Source organism: Callithrix jacchus, chromosome 9 (assembly GCF_049354715.1).
Source record: "Callithrix jacchus isolate 240 chromosome 9, calJac240_pri, whole genome shotgun sequence".
Classification (NCBI taxonomy): domain Eukaryota; kingdom Metazoa; phylum Chordata; class Mammalia; order Primates; family Cebidae; genus Callithrix; species Callithrix jacchus.
In genome coordinates, this window is record NC_133510.1 from 103,428,174 (window position 1) to 103,450,768 (window position 22,595).

The window sequence follows — 22,595 nt, forward strand, 5'->3', positions numbered from 1 at the left end:
ATAACAGTGTCTCAGACCACAGTGCAATCAGATTAGAACTCAGGATTAAGAAACTCACTCAAAACTGCACAACTACATGGAAACTGAACAACCTGCTCCTGAATGACTACTGGGTAAATAATGAAATTAAGGCAGAAATAAAGAAGTTCTTTGAAACCAATGAGAGCAAAGACACAATGTGCCAGAATCTCTCTGACACAGAGAAAGTAGTGTTGAAAAGGAAATTTATAGCACTAAATGCCTATAGTAGAAAGCAAGAAAGATCTAAAATCAAAATCCTAATGTCACAAAAGAACTAGAGAAGCAAGAAGCAAACAAATTCAAAAGCTAGCAGAAGACAAGAAAAACCAGATTAGAGCAGAACTGAAGTAGATAGAGACAAGAAAAACCCTTCAAAACATCAATGAATCCAGGAGCTGGTTTTTTGAAAAGATTAAAAAAATAGGTAGACTGCTAGCTAACTATTCCAAACAATAGAAAAAGAGAGACTCCTACCTCTAACTCATTTTATGAGGCCAGTATCATTCTGATATGAAAACCTGGCAGACACACAACAAAAAAAGAAAATTTCAGCCCTATATCCCTGATAAATATTGATACGAAAATCCTCAGTAACATACTGGCCAAATCCAGTATGTTATTGAGGATTTGAGCAGCACACCAAAAAGCTTATCCACCACTTTAAGTCAGCTTCATCCCTGGGATGCAAGGCTGGTTCAACATACACAGATGAATAAACATAATTCATCACGTAAACAGAACCAATGACAAAAACCACATGATTATCTCAACAGATGCAGAAAAGGCCTTTGATAAAATTCACCACCCCTTCATGCTAAAAACTCTCAATACACTAGGTATTGATGGAATATATCTCAAAATAATAAGAGCTATTTATGACAAACCCACAGCCAGTATCATACTGAATGGGAAAAAGCTGGAAGCATTCCCTTTGAAAACTAGTAGAAGAAAAGGGTGCCCTCTCTCACCACTCCTATTTAACATAGTATTAGAAGTTCTGGCCAGGGCAGTCAGGCAGGAGAAAGAAAGAAATAGGAAGAGAGAAAGTCAGATTGTCTCTGTTTGTAGGTGACATGATTGTATATTTAGAAAACCCCATTGTCTCAGCCCAGAATCTCCTTAAGCTGATAAGCAACTTCAGCAAAATCTCAGGATACAAAATCAATATGCAAAAGTCACAAGCATTCCTATACACTAATAACAGAGAGCCAAAGCATGAGTGAACTCCCATTCACAATTACCACAAAGAGAATAAAATACCTAGGAATACAGCTTACAAGCAATCTGAAGGACTGCTTCAAGGAGAACTACAAACCACTGCTCAAGGAAATCAGAGAGGACACAAACAAATGGAAAAATATTCCATGCTCATTGATAGGAAGAATCAATATTGTGAAAATGGCCATACTGCTCAAAGTAATTTACAGATTCAATGCTATTCCCATTAAGCTACCATTGACTTTCTTCACAGAATTAGAAAAAACTACTTTAAATTTCTAAGGAATCAAAAAAATGCCTTGTATAGCCAAGACAATCCTAAGCAAAAAGAACAAAGCTGAAGGCATCATGCTACTTGACTTCAAACTATACTACATGGTTACATTAACCAAAACAGTATGGTACTAGTATCAAAACAGATATATAGACCAATGGAACAGAACAGAGGCCTCAAAAATAGCACCATACATCTACAACCATCTGATCTTTGACAAATCTGACAAAAGCAATGGGGAGAGGATTCCCTAGTTAATAAATGGTGTTGGGAAAACTGGCTAGCCATATGCAGAAAACTGAAACTGGATCCCATTCCTTACACCTTATACAAAAATTAACTCAAGATGGATTAAAGACTTAAACATAAGACCTAAATTCATAAAACCCTAGAAGAAAGCCTAGGCAATACCATTCAGGACATAGGTATGGTCAAAGAGTTCATGACTAAAATACCAAAAGCAATGGTAACAAAAGCCAAAATTGACAAATGGGATCTAATTAAACTAAAGAGTTACACAGCAAAAGAAACTATCATCAGGCTGGGTTTGGTGGCTCATGCCTGTAATCCCAGCACTTTGGGAGGCTGAAGCAGGCGGATCATGAGGTCAAGAGATCAAGACCATCCTGGCCAACATGGTGAAACCCCATCTCTACTAAAAATACAAAAATTAGCTGGGCATGGTGGTACATGCCTGTAGTCCCAGCTACTCAGGAGGCTGAGGCAGGAGAATTGCTTGCACCCAGGAGGTGGATGTTGCAGTGAGCCGAGATCGCGCCACTGCACTCCAGCCTGGTGACAGAGCGAGACTGTCTCAAAAAAAAAAAAAAAAAAAAAAGGAAGAAAGAAAGAAACTAGTATCAGAGTGAACCGGCAACGTACAGAATGGGAGAAAATTTTTGCAATCTATTCGTCTGACAAAGGGCTAATATCCAGAATCTATAAGGAACTTAACTTGACAAGAAAAAGTCTACCCCATCAAAAAGTGGGGGAAGGATATGAACAGACACATTTCAAAAGAAGACAACTTACGTGTCCAGTTATCTATCCATGGACACTTGAATTGCCTCTATTTTTTGGCTATTGTGGTTAATGCTGCTATGAAAAAGGGTATGCAAACATCTTTAAGACCTAGCTTTCAATTCCTTGTAGTATCTACCCAGAAGTGGAATTGTTGGATCATACAGTGATTCTGTTTTTAATTTTGAGGGGGAAGAGTTACTCTGTTTTCTGTAGCACCTATATTCCCACCAACAGTGCACAAAGATTCTAATTTCAACATATCCTGACCAGCAGTTGTTATAGTTTCTCTCTCTATATATTTTAATTATCCCATGGCATGTAAATATATGGATTTTCTTTTATTTTTATTTATTTATTTTTTTGAGACGGAGTCTTGCTCTGTGTCAGTGGTGTGATCTCAGCTAACTACAGCCGCCACCTCCCAGATTCAAATGATTCTTCTGTCTTAGCCTCCTGAGTAGCTGGGACTACTAGTCCCATGCCTGGCTAATTTTTTGTTTTTAGTAGAGATGGGATTTCGCCATGTTGGCCAGGCTGGTCTCGAACTCCTGACCTCAGGTGATCCTCCCGCCTCGGCCTCTCAGAAAGTGCTCAGATTACAGGCGTGAGCCCCTGGGCCCGGCCTGGATTTTTTCTTTTTTTAAATACTAGCCATCCTCGTGGGTGTGAAGTGATAGCTTATTGTGGTTTTGATTTGTATTTCCCTAATGATTAGTGACTTTGAGCATCTTTTCATGTGTTTATTGGCCATTCATATGTTTTCTTTGGAATGTATGTTCAAGTCCTTTAAATCAGGGTGCATTGAATTGCTAAAAGCTACTCCTTGGAAACAGAACTCTAACTTTTAGTTTTCGTTGTCACATTCCATGGAGATGTCAGGGACAAATATAAAAATTACCAAATGTTAATCCACTGTGAGAATAAGTGAACTTCAGTTGAATATTTGAAAACTGAGCATAATATATTCAGGGAACTTGAATTTCAATTTGAAATGTAAGTATATAAAAATCTTAATGCTCACTATCTGCAACTTAAGAATCAAAGATTCTCCCTCCCTTTTCAAACTCAGGAACTGAATAAATTTGGACATCAAAGGATGCTTTATCTTTTTTTCTGCTTATATCCTTATAGGAAGGAACTTAATATCTGTACTCTGGTTTTATAACTTGGGTTTTCTCACTTATGGTCAGATTGTTCTGGCAATTGACTACATCAGTACTTTGGTATTTATGATGAAAGTTGATTTTTTAGCTGACATGCAGAAATTTTATTGGGAGGAGTAGCAATAATTATGATTTTGAAGAGACATTTTATTGTAATTGAAAGGAGTTTTATTTAGTGTAAAATGTCTGGTTTTTTTTTTCCATTTACAGGTTTCTGAAGGATTGTCATTCTTGCATAGCAGTGTGAAAATGGTACATGGAAATATTACTCCTGAAAATATAATTTTGAATAAAAGTGGAGCCTGGAAAATAATGGGTTTTGATTTTTGTGTATCATCAACCAATCCTTCTGAACAAGAGGTAATTAAAGTTTTAGTCTTCTAATTTTTAAGGCCAGGGAAATGTTGATTACATCTGGAATGGACTAGAGATGTTATAAGCCTTATAAATTCATGGAAATAGGCTATGTGGTATAGTGGTATGTTTAGATTTACAGCCTTGTAGAAAATTTCTAGTGTTAATTGTACCTATAAGTATTCTTTGGCACATTACTTCCACAGTAGTTAATGTTACTTGAGAAAAGGATGCCAGAGTTAAATAAATTTAAGAACTATTGGGTTAAATAGGGTTTTGGTTTTTTTTTTCTCAGAATATCAAATGTAATAACAAATGTGACTCTCTAAAAGTATTTCCTCAGTTTACTGGATCATGAAATATTCTTTAGGGAGCATAATAACAGCAATAGCAATAGCTAACGTTTTTATTGAAACACTTTTCCACACGCTTTCTGTACTTATTTAATCCTCACAATGATTCAGTGTGGTATAGAATACTACAGATAAGTAGGCTTAGAGAATTTTTTAAAAACCTGCCTAAAATTAGGCAGATGGTAAGTGATAGAGCCAGAATTTGAACCCAGACTTTCTGCTTCCAAAGCACCTTTTCTTAATGATTAGGATACCTGCCTATTTATACTTAGAGAAACACTGCATTAAATCAATTCTGTTTTGTGTTGATTGGGTCTGCATGGCATAGAAGATCCTTGGTGATATGGCACCTTATGTTGTATTTTAGGTTTTTATTATATATAGTTGTTAGAAGGTCCGTGATTTGACCTAAGATTTGTAATTTGAACAGCCATTTTTAAGGTAATAAGAACTAACTAGTATTGGTTGAATGTATACCATTAATGGGTCACACACTATGCTATGTCAAACTTCCACACATTTGTTTAATCCTTGCTACAATCTTTTGAACTTTTTAACTAAATCACATAGCTAGTTAGTGAAAGAACAAATTTCAAGCAACAGTCTCTATCTGAGCTCATACAACTTTTGAAGCCTGTGTATCATAAAACATGAGCCAGACCTTCACATGTTCGTATTAGATATTACATTGATAATTTATCTTCTGGAAGAGACTCCAGTAATCTCAGTTGTAACAGTTATTTCTCAGTTTGTTGTATGAACTTTTTTGCATTTGGGGATTTGGGAATTTGGGGTTTGAAGGTATGGTGGCATTTTTACTTGCATGACTGAGTAGAAATTTAAAGATAGATTGCTATTGCTTGATAGTGATTTGCTTGAATTTGAAGTAACCCATGTAATTTCTTTTCTTACTACAGCCTAAATTTCTTTGTAAAGAATGGGACCCAAACTTACCTTCATTGTGTCTTCCAAATCCTGAATATTTGGCTCCTGAATACATACTTTCTGTGAGCTGTGAAACAGCCAGTGATATGTATTCTTTAGGAACTGTTATGTATGCTGTATTTAATAAAGGGAAACCTATATTTGAAGTTAACAAGCAAGATATTTACAAGAGTTTCAGTAGGCAGTTGGATCAGGTATTTGCCTATAAATAATTTGCTTGCATTAAAAAATTTATTAAACATATCATTGATTTTTTTTCTAAAATGTGTTCAGAAAATTCTCTAAATGATAAGTATCTCATTTTAAGTTTGCATAAAATCAGTTTAATTTATTATATTTTATTTTAATAAAATTACAGGTAACGCAGACTAGGCCAGTTGCAGTGGTTCACACCTTAATCCCAGCACTTGGGGAGACCCAAGGCGGGTGGATCTCTTGAGTCCAGGGGTTCAAGACCAGCCTGGGTAACATGGCTAAACTCCATTTGTACAAAAAAAGTACATAAAAAATTAGTTGGGCTTGGTGGCACCTCCCTATAGTCCCAGCTTCTTGGAATGCTGAGATGGGAAGATCATTTGAGCCTGGGAGGTTGAAGCTGCAGTGAGCTGTGATTGCACCACTACATGCCAGTCTGGGGTGACAGAGTGAGACCCTGTCTCAAAAAAAAATTTTTTTTCAAATAAATAAAGAGGACTAGTTAAAGTTTCTTCCTAGAACTTTAATCATGGCATTTGAGTAAATATAAATACTGGAACATTTTACTGGAGGAATAGAAACAATTTTGGGTATTAAGGATACCAAAAAAGTGTTTTGTTTTGCAACAGTAGAATTAACAATTTGTTTAAAATTTAATCAGTATATTTGTAATAAAATATTGAGTAAATTCTTAAATGGTTTCTTAAATAGACTTAATAATGTAAGTGTATATATCTTGTTAAATATTTTATACTCACATTTAATGTTATCACTCTTTTCAATAGTTGAGTCGTTTAGGATCTAGTTCACTTACAAATATACCTGAGGAAGTTCGTGAACATGTAAAACTGCTGTTAAATGTAACTCCAACTGTAAGACCAGATGCAGATCAAATGACAAAGGTGAGTACATGTGGATTTCTGCCTAAGATGGAGAGACAAAAAAATGAGTTAAAGTAGGTTAAGTTTTTTCACCCACCCCCACCAGAGACCCCTCATCTGAGATTAAGTTCTTTTAAAGCAATAGTCAGATATAGTTCCAGATAACATCTGTATTCTTGAATGTATTAAATATTCAACTTTGCTTAATTTTACACAGCTAAATTATTTATATACATAATTGCTGTGATAGAAAATTAAGATTTCAAATAGAGTGCTAACCGTCACAATTAAGCATACGTATGTTCTAGACTCCCAGAGAATTCATAGTCCTCTATTTCACTCATATAACCATGGATTTAGTTTTGTTTTGTTTTTAGACGGAGTTTTGCTCTGTGTCCCAGCCTGGACTGCAATGGCGTGAACTCAGCTCACTGCAACATCTGCTTCTGGGTTCAGGCGATTCTCATGCCTCAGCCTCCCAAGTAGTTGGGATTACAGGCACCAGCCACCACACCCAGATAATTTCTGTATTATTAGTAGAGATGGGGTTTCACTGTGTTGGCCAGGCTGGTCTCCAACTCCTGACCTCAGGTGATCTGTCCACCTCAGCTTCCCAAAGTGCTGGGATTATAGGCATGAGCCACCATGCCTGGCCAAGCATGGTGTTTAACTAATAACTGGTATTTTTATGCCTTCAAGTTATTTTATTTAATCTTTCAGTATTTTAGACTTATGTAAAAGAAAGTTTTTACCCAGCCAACTCACAGGTACAGATTCCAAAGATTTGAACTTGAAAAATAATTGGTTTTTTAATAAAACTCTTATTCAGAGTTTTATAATTCAAATTTATATTAAAGTGATCTTCAGCATTTTGCTAAATGTTTCTGAATTTTTTTTTGCCATATTGTGACAGTTTTAGATAAGAGAAGTACTTTCAACTTAACATTTATCAAAATACTTTATTTCCCTTTTTTTTTTTTAAGATTCCCTTCTTTGATGATGTTGGTGCAGTAACACTGCAATATTTTGATACCTTATTCCAAAGAGATAATCTTCAGAAATCACAGTTTTTCAAAGGACTGCCAAAGGTTCTACCAAAACTGCCCAAGGTTTGTTGTTGATAGTTTCTTATTAATAATCAGGATTTTAGAAGTTAAAGTTTATTTTAACTTACTACAATAACTTTCCCAAGGAAACAATATAACTTTGCCTGAGGTACATAAATGACTATAAAATGCTGCCAACTAAAGCCGAAAGTTCAGTGGACCTTTTTTTTGCATGGTCCAAAAATAAATAGAATAAAAATTTAGAAGGGTACTAGCTAGGCAAAGACAGCAGTTGGACATGAAAGGTCATTAGAAGAGTCCATAAGCTATCGTGTGGAGTTCACTGTCTCACCAGCAGTTAAAGGGATACTTCTGTTAATGTTAGCCTTTCCAATTCCTTTAACTACTCCTTCTCTGACTTATTAAATCATGAGTCTAATATAGTTTTTAAAATGTTGGTGAATGCTGAAGAGGCACTGGTTGGAATACTAGTAATTCATACTAGTAATTCTTGGCTGTAAAAACATTTCCAGTGTTTAATCTAATCAGACGTTTGTTGGTTACCTGCTGTTTCTCTGAGCCTTTACTTAGATGCTATGGAGAGTAAAGAGGAAGCATAAAATATTGTCCCTGATCTCAGGCCCTTATAGTAAGTGTAGGTAGGGTTAACATGTGAAACAGTTAATAGTACGTGATAGTGTGTACATTTTGTGGTATGAATCATAAGTAATGAAGGAATTAAGAGGAGAAACAAACCTACCAATGAAGACTAATTAGGGAAGGTTTCCTACAGGTAGGGTGACAGTATATCCCCTTTTACGTATGACCTTTCCAGTTTATGCTATTTGTCCTGGCATAATTAGCAATAGCATCTATTTTACTCTCAAAATATACCAGTTTCAACCATAAATTGTGTGGTCACCTTAACCTAAAGGGATTGGAGGTATTAATTTAGTATTAAATTAGTATTAATTAATATTAGACTTTAGTATTAATTAATACTAAAGACCTGGAAAAATGTTCATTTTTTAATAAAAAAACATTTTTACCTTTCAGCGTGTCATTGTGCAGAGAATTTTGCCTTGTTTGACTTCAGAATTTGTAAACCCTGACATGGTACCTTTTGTTTTGCCCAATGTTCTACTGATTGCTGAGGAATGCACCAAAGAAGAATATGTCAAATTAATTCTGCCTGAACTTGGCCCTGTGTTTAAGCAGCAGGAGCCAATCCAGGTATGTAATAGATATTTTTGTGTATTTATCTGCTGTTATTCATGATGATGACTATCACTGAAAACAAGAGGAATGAATATATGAGTTTAAAAAAAAACTGAGGTAAATGTATGAGACTTTCTTATCCATTAGTCAGAAAGCTGTTTTACATGTTTGAAACAAACTATTTTTAAAATTATGATTGAACTTTGCAGTTAAATGTCTACAGCTCTCCATAAGTTACTATCTCAGAAAATAAACTGCAATGAAATTTTGCATGTGTTATACCGTTCTTTATGTACTATATATATACTTTGTAGAAAGTTACATGTTTAGGAAAAGAAATATTTGTTTTTCTTGAAGTATTTTTTATTATTTTGTTGTTTAAGTCTTTAATATGTAGGTGCTTTGTGCCAGTTGTTTCTCTCTATTTTATTGCTAATAACTATTTCCACTAGATTAGGAAAATGCTTACAGCACCATGGAAATAATGTGTGTGTGTATTGTAAGTGAAAAAGTAGTAAGTCTCTCATGTATACAATATATATTTGCTAAATTCAAGGTAATTTGGATTTAAAAGCAGTAAGGTCACACACCTGGGTTGAATTGAGGCTTCTTCATCTCCTTACTTGAAGTATGACTTGCGCTGTTACCATTCTTAAAGCTTCTGTTCCCTCATTGCTACATTGAAAAGGATTGTTGCAATTAAATGAAATTTTCTGGCACATAGCAGATATAATTACATGTTTCTGCCACTGTATAGTAATAGCTTATTAGTTATATATCAACTATGTGATTTAATGGTTTTATGATTCTTTGTAGTCCTTCCCTTGAAAGGAGGGGAACAGAAGGAAGTATGTGGTGGTAAGGCGAGAGTTTCTGTGGATTAGGGAAAGAACAAGTGAGGGAGCTGCAGCCTTTGAAGCAGGCTTCCCCCAAATGGTCAAGGTGTCATGAGGGAAAGGTGGTGGAGCCACTGTTCCCTAAGCTATGCATCAGTCAAGATAGTATCCTAAGAAACCTATAATCTGAATTCTTACTTGCCTTCCTTCTTTTTTCTCTTAGTTGTCCAGTTAAAAATACCTTTTGGGCCAGGTGCAGTGGCTCATGCTTATAATCCCAGTACTTTGGCGTGCCACAGCAGACAGATCACTTGAACCCAGGAGTTCAATTCAAGACCAGCCTGGGCAGCATGGTGAAACCCTGTCTCTACAAACAAACACAAAACAAGCCAGGTGCCTGCCTATGGTCCCAGCTACTCAGGAGGCTGAGGTGGGAGTATCACCTGAGATTAGGGAGTTCAAGGCTGCAGTAAGCTATGTTCGTGCCACTGTGCTCCAGCCTAGGTGTCAGAGTGAGACCCTGCCAAAAAAAAAAAAAAAGAAAATTCTTCCAGATATTCTTACCTGAGTCTTGGCAAAACTAATCTATGCATAAATAGAAGGGGCAATATGTTCCTTAAAATTTAGGTATGTAGAAGAATGATCAGGGACAACTTAAAAACATTTTTTTCTAAAATTAAAAAATATATATAAGAGATAGAGTCTTACTATGTTGCCTTGGCTGGACTCAACTCCTGAACTCAAGCAATTCCCCTGTCTCAGCCTCCCAGATAGCTGGAACTGCAGGTGTATGCCACTGCACCTGGCTTCTAGAATTTTTTCTTACACTCCTCCTCAATTCTATACTTTCTCTTTTTCTCTTGAGCATCATAGAAGTCAAGTGATGGAATTTACTTCTTTGGGATCTCTCACTTTACTGGGTTTTTTCATCTTGTAGCTTTCCAATAGTTGGTACATGTGGGCAAGTAATAGATTACTGTAGATATGTGAGAGTTAGGAGATTAGTCTTTAATTAATGTTTAAACTGAGAGCATATGTTAAATATTGTGCCTCTAGAAATGTAAGAGACTTGATTTGTATGTTTTTGTCTTCCACGCCTTCAGGCTAGCAACATGGTGAGTGTCACATATATGAGTTATTATTTTGAAGAAGCTTTACATTTGGCATATACTGAATCTCTTAAAGATTCCAGGTTTCAATACATTGTTTCCCTTTTCTAAACAGATTTTGTTAATTTTCCTACAAAAAATGGATTTGCTACTAACCAAAACCCCTCCTGATGAGATAAAGAACAGTGTTCTACCTATGGTTTACAGAGCACTAGAAGCTCCTTCCATTCAGATCCAGGTACAGTATTTGATTTGTTTTTCTTTAATGATGATTTTGGTTCTTAAATCAGAAGAAGAGGTGTCAAGTACATTTTGGATTTAAGTCATAAAATACATAATGGTAAATATATTTATCTGTTGAGTTACATTATTGATGTACAATAACTAAAATATATTCACTCCTGATTTAAAGAATCAGTGTATTGTAACTGAAAAAAGTAATCTATGTACATAATACATGTATCATGAGGTAGATTTGTTTATATAAATCAGAAATGTACTATTACGGAAGAAGATTTGATATATTATAGTTTGTATTGTTGTATGTCTTCTTCTTTCTGCTTGTTTCTAAACCGATAATTATGAACAAAAATTCTGAAGAAATTTTCTTTTCTCTTTCTATGCCATTTCCTTTTTTCTTGAAACTGAGTCTTGCTCTGTTGCCCAGGCTGGAATGTAGTGACATAATCTCTCCACCTTCTGGGTTCAAGAATTTCTCCTGCCTCAGCCTCCCTAGTAGCTGGAACTACAGGCACTCACCACCAAGCTTGGCTAACTTTTGTAGTTTTAGTAGAAACAGGCTTTCGCCATGTTGGCTAGACTGGTCTCGAGCTCCTGACCTCAGGTGATCCTCCCGCCTCAGCCTCCCAAAGTGCTGGGATTACAAGCGTGAGCCACCATGCCCAGCCATGTGTGCCTTTTTCTCATGAAAACATTAAGTAGGTATTTTCTCATACTCATGATTTTTCTTCATGCTTGGTAACTCAGTTTTCTATGTAGAGAGGCTATTTCTTCTGCAATGAAGCTAATTTGTATAGCAGGTAGTTGGAAAAGCAGACTAATTTAGTGTAACCATTCTTAATGCATGTATAGTCATACTTTTGTTTCACAAAGGTAATCTTAAAACACCATATACTTTGCCAAACTGTTAGTTATGTAGTCTTTGTGATTAAAATTTTGGTTCTAAGAGTTCTTTGTCTGAAAGAAATTCTTGATCACTATTAAAAATGTAATTTAGTTTTTTCACTTTGAAAATACATATTTATGTTAAGAACATCTTAGTACACAATAGTTCATAGTAAAAGCTTATAGTCTCTGGTGCCAGTATAGAAATTTTAATGAAACATAGGATTTTATTTTTTTTCAAGTTATTTACTCTGAAGCTTTTTTTCTTAATGTGAACCTGATACTACATATTTAAGGTCACTTTTTGGACTTAATTCATTCTTTGTCTGCTAAGGTATTTTGTTCGTTCAAGGCTGTGAGGTTGATGTTAACATTTTTTCCCTTATAATTAGATTTGCCTTCTTAAAGGTGAGGGTATGCTGCCTTTGTCCAGATGACATGGATGAGTGGGGAAGGTGTGTCTACCTCTATTTCTTATTCATTTCTTTTTTTTTTTTTGAGGTGGAGTTTCACTCGTTACCCAGGCTGGAGTGCAATGGCGCGATCTCGACTCACCACAACCTTCCGCCTCCTGGGTTCAGGCAATTCTCCTGCCTCAGCCTCCTGAGTAGCTGGGATTACAGGCACGCGCCACCATGCCCAGCTAATTTTTTGTATTTTTAGTAGAGACGGGGTTTCACCATGTTAACCAGGATGATCTGGATCTCTTGACCTTGTGATCCACCCGCCTCGGCCGCCCAAAGTGCTGGGATTACAGGCGTGAGCCACTGCGCCCGGCGTTCTTAGTCATTTCTAAAGAAATTGTGAATTATAGCTTCACGAAACATTTTCACAGGCCCTGTGCAGCCAAGCTTGTTTTATATTTAGTGATGTTAAATAAGAACGAGGGGAAGATAAAGTGATATGAAATCCATTTATCTTTATAGTCAGTTTGGCCAATAAGCAAATTGTGTAACTTTGCTAAGTTTTGGAAACAGCATTTCTGTTTTTTTAGATAGTCTCACTCCGTCACCCAGGCTGGAGTGCAGTAGCGTAATCTTGGCTCACTGCAACCTCTGCCTCCCAGGTTCAAGCAATTCTCATGCCTCAGCCTCCCACGTACCTGGGATTACAGCCATGGGCGACCAGATCTAATTTTTTTTGTATTTTTAGTAGAGATGGGTTTTACCATGTTGGCCAGGCTGGGGAAACCAGCGTGTCTGGTATCATTCAGTGTAAAGTTTAGTCATGAAATTAGCACTGCTTAGTTGATAAAGCATATATAAACAATTGGGAAAATCCTAGAGAAAACAAAAAATAAGAAATCTTTTCTTCAGGGTTCTTGCAAATAGTAGGCTAGAAAGTAACATCTGAAATTCAGTTTTAAATTGAAGTTTTTAAAGTTAAGTTTGATTAGAAATATTTAAGAGGCTAGAGATTGTTCTGAAAACGTATGGAAAGGTAGAAGATGGTTTGCAAAAGGTAGGATTCTTTAAAAGAGGCATTTAAACATGTATATCAGACACAATTTTTGAAAATTAATTTACCTTTTAAATCGATATCAAAGTAATGTTCATCAACTTCACCCACCACCCATTATAGAGAAAGTGTAAAATAAGCAGAAGTTTCTGAGAATTTGCTAATTAGACTCATTGAGGTTTGATTTTGTGTTTTTCAGTCTCCTGTTATTAAGTTCCTCATCCAGCTGTTAATAAGTTTCTCATCTTGGGCTGGGTCCAATGGCTCACATGTGTAATCTCATGGCTTTGGGAGGCCAAGGCGGGTGGATCACCTGAGGTCAGGAGTTCAAGACCAACGTGGCCAACATGTTGAAACCCTGTCTACTAAAAAAATACAAAAATCAGCAATGTGTGGTGGCAGGCACCTATAATCCCAGCTACTCAAGAGGCTGAGGCAGGGAGAATTGCTTGAACCTGGGAGGCAGAGGTTGCAGTGAGCTCAGATCGTGCCACTGCACTCCAGCCTGGGCAACAGAGCGAGACTCTGTTTCAAAAAAAAAAAAAAAAATATTTCTCATCCTGTCTCCTCTTTGGGATAGAGCTCTCCCCTACGTGATTTAGATAGAATTAAATTTGCCTCTTCATCACCTGCTGCTCTGAGTTTGATTAGATAGCATGGTACTTTTCCAGTTGCTTTTTAGTAATACAGGTGTTAGGGGGCCCTTTCCTGTAAGTCTGTCTCTGTCTCTCTGTCTTAAAGGCTAATCTTCTGTAAGGAAACTCCTTACAGGAACATAGCATCCCGCTGACTGCTAACCCTTAGCCATTGTCTTCTCCCATCTGTGATCCTTTATTATTTTTATTATTTATTTATTTATTTTTGAGACAGGCCTTCACTGTTGCCCAGGATTGCGTGCGGTGGTGCAATCTTAGTTCACTGTGGCCTTGATTTCCCATGCTTTTCCAGGCTCAACTGATTCTCCCTCAGCCTCTCTAGTAGCAGTGACCACAGGCACACACACCTCCATGCCTCACTCATTTTTTTTTTTTTTTTTGAGACAGAGTTTCGCTCTTGTTACCCAGGCTGGAGTGCAATGGCACGATCTCGGCTCACCGCAACCTCCACCCCCTGGGTTCAGGCAATTCTCCTGCCTCAGCCTCCCGAGTAGCTGGGATTACAGGCACGCGCCACCATGCCCAGCTAATTTTTTGTAATTTTTAGTAGAGACGGGGTTTCACCATGTTGACCAGGATGGTCTCGATCTGTTGACCTCGTGATCCACCCGCCTCAGCCTCCCAAAGTGCTGGGATTACAGGCTTGAGCCACCGCGCCCGGCCGTCTCACTCATTTTTAAATTTTATCACCCACTTAATAGTTCTGAGTGGATATAAATAATTAACTCTCTTACATTTGCCTTTGGAAACCTAAGAATAAGTTAAAGCAAATAAAGTATATCCCAGTGTTTTGATAACAGATTCTTAGTAGTTAATATATTTCTATCTGCAAACTATAAATGAATGTCTTGAAGTTTGTCTGGTATTTTCAGTAGCGTCCTGCTGATTCACATATGTGCTTCCATTTTCCTCAGTGATTCTTTCTCCTATGCTTTACTACAAGGATTGTCTCTCATAAGGTGCCCAAGATGTGTGTGCTCTTGTCAGTTAGTTCTCAAGCTTCTTCCTAACTCCCAATTATCCCTTTGTTTTCCCCAATTATTCCCAGAATTACCAGTTTTCATTTCTTCTATGGCACTACATTAGTTAATAAGAATGTTTTAAATTTGTTTCCCCCCACTTCTGAGTTATGCTTGCTTTAAGTTTCAGAATTTGGACGTATTTATAAATACAAAAAGAAAAAAAATTACAATTTGCTCTCACAGATGACCATTTTCAGATATATTCTTCTAGTCTTTTTTCCTAAGCCTGTAGATGGACACAGGTACCTACACATTTTGAAAATTGGCATTGGGCACAGTAGCTCAGACCTGTAATTTCAGCACTTTGAAAGACCGAGGTGGAAGGATCCCTTGAAGCCAGGAGTTTGAGACCTGCCTGGGCAGCATAGTGAGTCTCTGTCTCTACCAAAAGTAAAAGATGATAAAATTAACCAGGCATGTGGTACGTGCCTTTAGTGCCAGCTGCTTGGGGGGCTGAATTGGGGAGGAGGATCACTTGAGCCCAGGAGGCTACAGTGAGCTGTGAATTTGCCACTGCTCTCCAGCCTAGGTGACAGAGCAAGACTTTCCAAAAAAAGAAAAACCAAGAAAAAAAAAAAATTTTTTTTTTAATTGCATTTTAGGTTTTGGGGTACATGTGCAGAACATGCAAGATAGTTGCATAGGTACACACATGGCAGTGCGATTTGCTGTCTTCCTCCCCTTCACGCACATCTGGCATTTCTCCCCATGCTATCCCTCCCCTGCTCCCCTCCCTGTGTCCATGTGTTCTCATTGTTCATCACCCACCTATGAGTGAGAATATGCGGTATTTCATTTTCTGTTCTTGTGTCAGTTTGCTGAGAATGATGTTCTCCAGATTCATCCATGTCCCTACAAAGGACACGAACTCATCGTTTTTGATTGCTGCATAATATTCCATGGTGTATATGTGCCACATTTTCCCAGTCCAGTCTATGATCGATGGGCATTTGGGTTGGTTCTAGATCTTTGCTATTGTAAACAGTGCTGCAGTGAACATTCGTGTGCATGTGTCCTTATGGTAGACCAACTTATAGTCCTTTGGATATATACCCAGTAATGGGATTGCTGGGTCAAATGGAATTTCTATTTCTAAGGCCTTGAGGAATCGCCACACTGTCTTCCATAATGGTTGAACTAATTTACACTCACACCAGCAGTGTAAAAGTGTTCCTATTTCTCCACATCCTCTCCAGCATCTGTTGTCTCCAGATTTTTTTAATGATTGCCATTCTAACAGGCATGAGACGGTATCTCAATGTGGTTTTGATTTGCATCTCTCTGATGACCAGTGATGATGAGCATTTTTTCATATGTTTGTTGGCCTCATGTATGTCTTCTTTTGTAAAATGTCTGTTCATATCCTTTGCCCATTTTTGAATGGGCTTGTTTTTTTCCTGTAAATCTGTTTGAGTTCTTTGTAAATTCTTGATATCAGCCCTTTGTCAGATGGGTGAACTGCAAAAATTTTTTCCCATTCTGTTGATTGCTGATTGACTCTAGTGACTGTTTCTTTGCCGTGCAGAAGCTGTGGAGTTTCATTAGGTCTCATTTGTCTATTTTGACTTTTGTTGCCAATGCTTTTGGTGTTTTGGTCATGAAGTCCTTGCCTACTCCTATGTCCTGAATGGTTTTGCCTAGATTTTCTTCTAGGGTTTTTGTGGTGCCAGGTCTTATGTTTAAGTCTTTAATCCATCTGGAGTTAATTTTAGTGTAAGGTGTCAGGAAGGGGTCCAGTTTCTGCTTTCTGCACATGGCTAGCCAGTTTTCCCAACACCATTTATTAAACAGGGAATCCTTTCCTCATTGCTTGTTTTTGTCAGGTTTATCAAAGATTGTATGGTTGTAGATATGTTGTGTTGCCTCTGATGCCTCTGTTCTGTTCCATCGGTCTATATCTCTGTTTTGGTACCAGTACCATGCTGTTTTGATTACTGTAGCCTGTAGTATAGTTTGAAGTCTGGTAGTGTGATGCCTCCTGCTGTGTTCTTTTTGCTTAGAATTGACTTGGCTATGCGGGCTCTCTTTTGGTTCCATATGAAGTTCAAGGTGGTTTTTTCCAGTTCTGTGAAGAAAGTCAGTGGTAGCTTGATGGGGATAGCGTTGATTCTGTAAATTACTTTGGGCAGTATGGCCATTTTCACGATATTGATTCTTCCTAACCATGAACATGGAATGTTTCTCCATCTGTTTGTGTCCTCTCTTATTTCGTTGAGCAGTGGTTTGTAGTTCTCCTTGAAGAGGTCCCTTACGTTCCTTGTAAGTTGTATTCCTAGGTATTTTATTCTTTTTGTAGCAATTGTGAATGGCTGTTCATTCTTGATTTGGCTCTCTTTAAGTCTGTTATTGGTGTATAGGAATGCTTGTGATTTTTGCACATTGATTTTATATCCTGAGACTTTGCTGAAGTTGCTCATGAGTTTCGGGAGTTTTTGGGCTGAGACGATGGGATCCTCTAGATATACTATCATGTCGTCTGCAAATAGAGGCAATTTGGCTTCCTCCTTTCTTATTTGAATACCCTTTATTTCTTTTCCTTGCCTGATTGCTCTGGCTAGAACTTCCAGTACTATATTGAATAGGAGTGGTGAGAGAGGGCATTCTTGTCTAGTGCCAGATTTCAAAGGGAATGCTTCCAGTTTTTGCCCATTCAGTATGATATTGGAGGTTGGTTTGTCATAAATAGCTTTTATTATTTTGAGATACATTCCATCAATACCGAGTTTATTGAAGGTTTTTAGCATAAAGGGCTGTTGAACTTTGTCAAAGGTCTTCTCAGTGTCAATTGAGATAATCATGTGGTTTTTGTTTTTGGGCTGTTGATGTGGTGAATTACGTTTATAGACTTGCATATGTTGAACCAACCTTGCATCCCCAGGATGAATCCTACTTGATCATGGTGGATAAGCTTTTTGATGTGCTGTCGCAATTGGCTTGCCAGTATTTTATTGAAGATTTTTGCGACTATGTTCATCATGGATATTGGCCTGAAGTTTTCTTTTCTTGTCGAGTGTCTGCCGGGTTTTGGTATCAGGATGATGTTGGTTTCATGAAATGATTTGGGAAGGATTCCCTCTTTTTGGATTATTTGGAATAGTTACAGAAGGAATGGTAACAGTTCCTCTTTGTGTGTCTGGTAGAATTCGGCTGTGAACCCATCTGGACCTGGGCTTTTTTTGTGTGGTAGGCTCTTAATTGCTGCCTCAACTTCAGACATTGTTATTGGTCTATTCATAGTTTCCACTTCCTCCTGGTTTAGGCTTGGGAGGACACAGGTGACCAGGAATTTATCCATTTCTTCCAGGTTTACTAGTTTATGTGCATAAAGTTGTTTGTAATATTCTCTGATGATGGTTTGAATTTCTGTGGAATCTGTGGTGATTTCCTCTTTATTGTTTTTTATTGCATCTATTTGGTTATTCTCTCTTTTCTTTTTTATCCACCTGGCTACTGGTCTATTTTGTTGATCTTTTCAAAAAACCAGCTCTTGGATTTATTGATTTTTTGAAGGGTTTTTCATGTCTCTAGCTCCTTCAGTTCTGCTCTGATCTTAGTTATTTCTTGTCTTCTGCTGGGTTTTGAGTTTTTTTGATCTTGCTCCTCCAGCTCTTTCAATTTTGACTATAGGATGTCAATTTTGGATCTCTCCACTCTTCTCTTGTGGGCACTTACTGCTATATATTTTCCTCTAGAGACTGCTTTAAATGTGTCCCAGAGATTCTGGTATGTTATGTCTTCATTCTCATTGGTTTCAAAGAACTTTTTTATTTCTGCCTTCATTTCATTGTTTATCCAGTCAACATTCAAGAGCCAGTTGTTCAGTTTCCATGAAGCTGTGTGGTTCTGTGTTAGTTTCTGAATTCTGAGTTCCAGCTTGATTGCACTATGGTCTGAGAGACTGTTTGTTATGATTTCAGTTGTTTTGCATTTGCTGAGGAGTGCTTTACTTCCAATTATGCAGTCAGTTTTAGAGTAGGTGTGATGTGGTGCTGAGAAGAATGTATATTCTGTGGATTTGGGGTAGAGAGTTCTGTAAATGTTTATCAGGTTTGCTTGTTCCAGGTCTGAGTTCAAGTCCTGGATATCCTTGTTAATTTTCTGTCTGGTCGATCTGTCTAATATTGACAGTGGCATGTTAAAGTCTCCCACTATTATTGTCATTATTAATGACAGAATTAAGCCATTAAGAACTTGCCTTATGTATCTGGGTGCTCCTGTATTGGGTCCATATATGTTTAGGATCGTTAGCTCTTCTTGTTGTATCGATCCTTTTACCATTATGTAATGTTCTTCTTTGTCTGTTTTGATCTTTGTTGCTTTAAAGTCTATTTTATCAGAGATGAGAATTGCAACTCCTGCTTTTTTTTGCTCTCCATTTGCTTGGTAAATCTTCCTCTATCCCTTTATTTTGAGCCTTTGTGTATCCTTCCATGTGAGATGGGTTTCCTGGATACAGCACACCAATGGGTTTTGGTTTTTTATCCAATTTGCCAGTCTGTGTCTTTTGATTGGTGCATTTAGTCCATTTACATTTTGGGTTAATATTGTTATGTGTGAATTTGATACTGCCATTTTGATGCTAGCTGACTGTTTTGCCTGTTTGTTGATGCAGATTCTTCTTTTGTTGATGCTTTTTAGCATTTGGTATGTTTTTGGAATGGCTGGTACTGGTTGTTCCTTTCTATGTGTAGTGCCTCTTTCAGGAGGTCTTGTAGAGCAGACCTGGTGGTGACAGAATCTCTGAGTACTTGCTTGTTCGCAAAGGATTTTATTTTTCCTTCACTTCTGAAGCTCAGTTTGGCTGGATATGAAATTCTGGGTTGAAAGTTCTTTTCTTTAAGGATGTTGAATATTGGCCCTCACTCTCTTCTGTCTTGTAGGGTTTCTGCCGAGAGATGTGCTGTGAGTCTGATGGGCTTCCCTTTGTGGGTGACCCGACCTTTCTCTCTGGCTGCCCTTAGCATTTTCTTCTTCATTTCAACCCTGTTGAATCTGATGATTATGTGTCTTGGGGAGCTCTTTTTGCGGAATATCTTTGTGGTGTTGTCTGTATTTCCTGGAGTTGAATATTGGCCTGCCTTGCTAGGTTGGGGAAATTTTCCTGGATAATATCCTGAAGAGTATTTTCCAGCTTGGATTTATTCTCTTCATCACATTCAGGTACACCTATCAAACGTAGATTAGGTCTCTTCACATAGTCCCACATTTCTTGGAGACTTTGTTCATTCCTTTTTGCGCTTTTTTCTCTAATCTTGGCTTCCTCGTTTTATTTAATTCCATTGATCTTCGAATTCTGATATCCTTCTGCTTGTTCAATTCGGCTGTTGGAACTTGTGCATGCTTCGCGAATTTCTTGTGTTGTGTTTTTCAGCTCCTTCAGTTCACTCATATTCCTCTCTAAGTTGTCCATTCTTCTTATCATTTCCTCAAATCTTTTTTCAAGGGTCTTAGTTTCTTTGCATTGAGTTAGAACATGTTCTTTTAGCTCCTGGAAGTTTCTCATTACCCACCTTCTGAACTCTGATTCTGTCATTTCATCACACTCATTCTCTGTCTAGCTTTTTTCCCTTGCTGGTGAGGAGTTGTGGTCCCTTGTAGGAGGCGAGGTGTTCTGGTTTCGGGTGTTTTCCTCCTTTTTGTGCTGGTTTCTTCCCATCTTTGTGGATTTATCACCTGTCGTCTGAGTGGTTGCTGATTTTCCGACTGGGTCTCTGAGTGGACGTCCAGATTGTTGATGATGAAGTATTTCTGTTTCTTAGTTTTCCTTCTAACAGTCTGGCCCGTCTGCTGTAGGACTGCTGAGGTCCACTCCAGGCCCTGCTTGCCTGGGGTACACCTGTAGCAGCTGCGGAACCATGAGACTTGCTCCCAGTTTCTTCTTCTGCTATCTTTGTCCCTGAATGATGCCCGCGAAATGTCAGTCTGATTAGTCCTTTGTGAGGTGACTCTTTGGATATACGGGGTCAGGGAGCTGCTTGAGGAGACAGTCTGTACTTTATAGGAGCTCAAGTGCTGAGCTGTGAGCTCTGTTGTTCATTCAGGGCTGCTAGGCGGGTACGTTTAAGTCTGCTGCGGCAGAACTCATAAAGCCCTTTTTTTTCTCAGGTGCTCTGTCCCGGGGAGTTAGGGCTTTATTTATGAGTATCCGTTGCACTGTCCTGCCCAGCAAGGAGGCAGTCTAATCACTGCCTGCCTGTAGTGGCTATGCTGAGCTGCTGTGGGCTCTGCCCTGCTGCCATGGGCTCCGCCCTGCTGCCGGGTGTAATTCCCTGTAGTCCTGTTTATATGGGTGTAGTTAGAACTGCCATGGTGATGGTGGCCCGCCTCTGAAGTGGCGGACTCTCTCTGTTATGGCGGGTTGCCTTGGCAGCGGCAGGCCACGTCGGCAATGGCAGAGTACCTCCGTAGGCGTCGAGTGCCTTGGTAATGGTGGACGCCCCTCCCCCACTGAGCTGCACCATCCTGGGTTCAGCTGTGCTTGCTGTGAAACTCTCAACCCTGAGCATTTCCAATTGCTGTTTTGTTTGTTTTTGTGGGGGTGGGACCTGCCGAGCCTGATCACCTGGCTCCCTGCCTCAGAGCCGTTTTTTTTTTTTTTTTTTTTAAAGTTGAACAGTTGACTCTTTCCCAGGTGTTCCAGTCGCCTGCTGAAAGGGCGCCGGGATCTGTGTGTTTTCCCCTGCAGCAACCCACTGTGTCGGGTGAAACGACATTGCTGCCCAGGAATCTCCTGGCCTGGCTTTCTGTTTTTTTTTTTTTTTTTTTTTTGAGACGGAGTTTCGCTTTTGTTACCCAGGCTGGAGTGCAATGGCGCAGTCTCGGCTCACCGCAACCTCCGCCTCCTGGGTTCAGGCAATTCTCCTGCCTCAGCCTCCTGAGTAGCTGGGATTACAGGCACACGCCACCGTGCCCAGCTAATTTTTTGTAATTTTTAGTAGAGACGGGGTTTCACCATGTTGACCAGGATGGTCTCGATCTGTTGACCTCGTGATCCACCCGCCTCGGCCTCCCAAAGTGCTGGGATTACAGGCTTGAGCCACCGCGCCCGGCCCTGGCTTTCTGTTTAAGTCCCATTTAATCAGATGAATGTGCTAATCTGCCTTTGGAAATCTCCAATTGCCAGTTTAACAGGGCAACCAAACCAGTGTATTTTGTACAGAGTGCCACTGCTCTGCGGCCCCGGCCCAAACAGCCGCGCTGGCGGCCTGTGGGGCTCCCACACCTGGGAATCTCCCAGTCTGTGGGCAATAAAGATCCGTCTGGAAATGTGGCGTCCACTCACCCTCTGTGCTTTCACTGGGAGCTGCAATCCTGAGTTAGTTCTACAGCACCATCTTTGAAAAAAAATTTTTAATTGAGATATAATACTCTATCTTCAGTTTTCTTCTCAAAATGATTAAACACTCTTTTAAGGCCGTACTCAGTGGTTCATTCCTGTAATGTTAGGACTTTGGGAGGCTGAGGTGAGAGAATTGCTTAAGCTCAGGAATTTGAGACCAGCCTGGGAAATGTAGTGAGATCTTGTTTCTACAAAAAATTTAAAAATTAGCTGTGCATGGGCCGAGGCAGGTGGATCACCTGAGGTCAGGAGTTCGAGACCAGGCTGGCCAACCTGGTGAAACCCCATCTCTACTAAAAATACAAAAGATTAGCTGGGTATGATGGCACATGCCTGTAATCCCAACTATTTGGGAGGCT

The 22,595-nt window shown here is 38.7% G+C and overlaps 1 protein-coding gene across 1 annotated transcript in view; it reads left to right on the top strand.

Moving 5' to 3' along the window:
* Window positions 1-22,595, top strand: part of SCYL2 (SCY1 like pseudokinase 2) — a 76,375-nt gene that overhangs the window by 34,985 nt on the left and 18,795 nt on the right. The window contains exons 5-10 of the mRNA XM_009004445.5: window positions 3,910-4,059; window positions 5,324-5,545; window positions 6,332-6,448; window positions 7,411-7,536; window positions 8,530-8,706; window positions 10,752-10,874. Coding sequence (XP_009002693.1) covers window positions 3,910-4,059; window positions 5,324-5,545; window positions 6,332-6,448; window positions 7,411-7,536; window positions 8,530-8,706; window positions 10,752-10,874 — 915 coding nt within the window. The remainder of the gene's footprint in view (window positions 1-3,909; window positions 4,060-5,323; window positions 5,546-6,331; window positions 6,449-7,410; window positions 7,537-8,529; window positions 8,707-10,751; window positions 10,875-22,595) is intronic.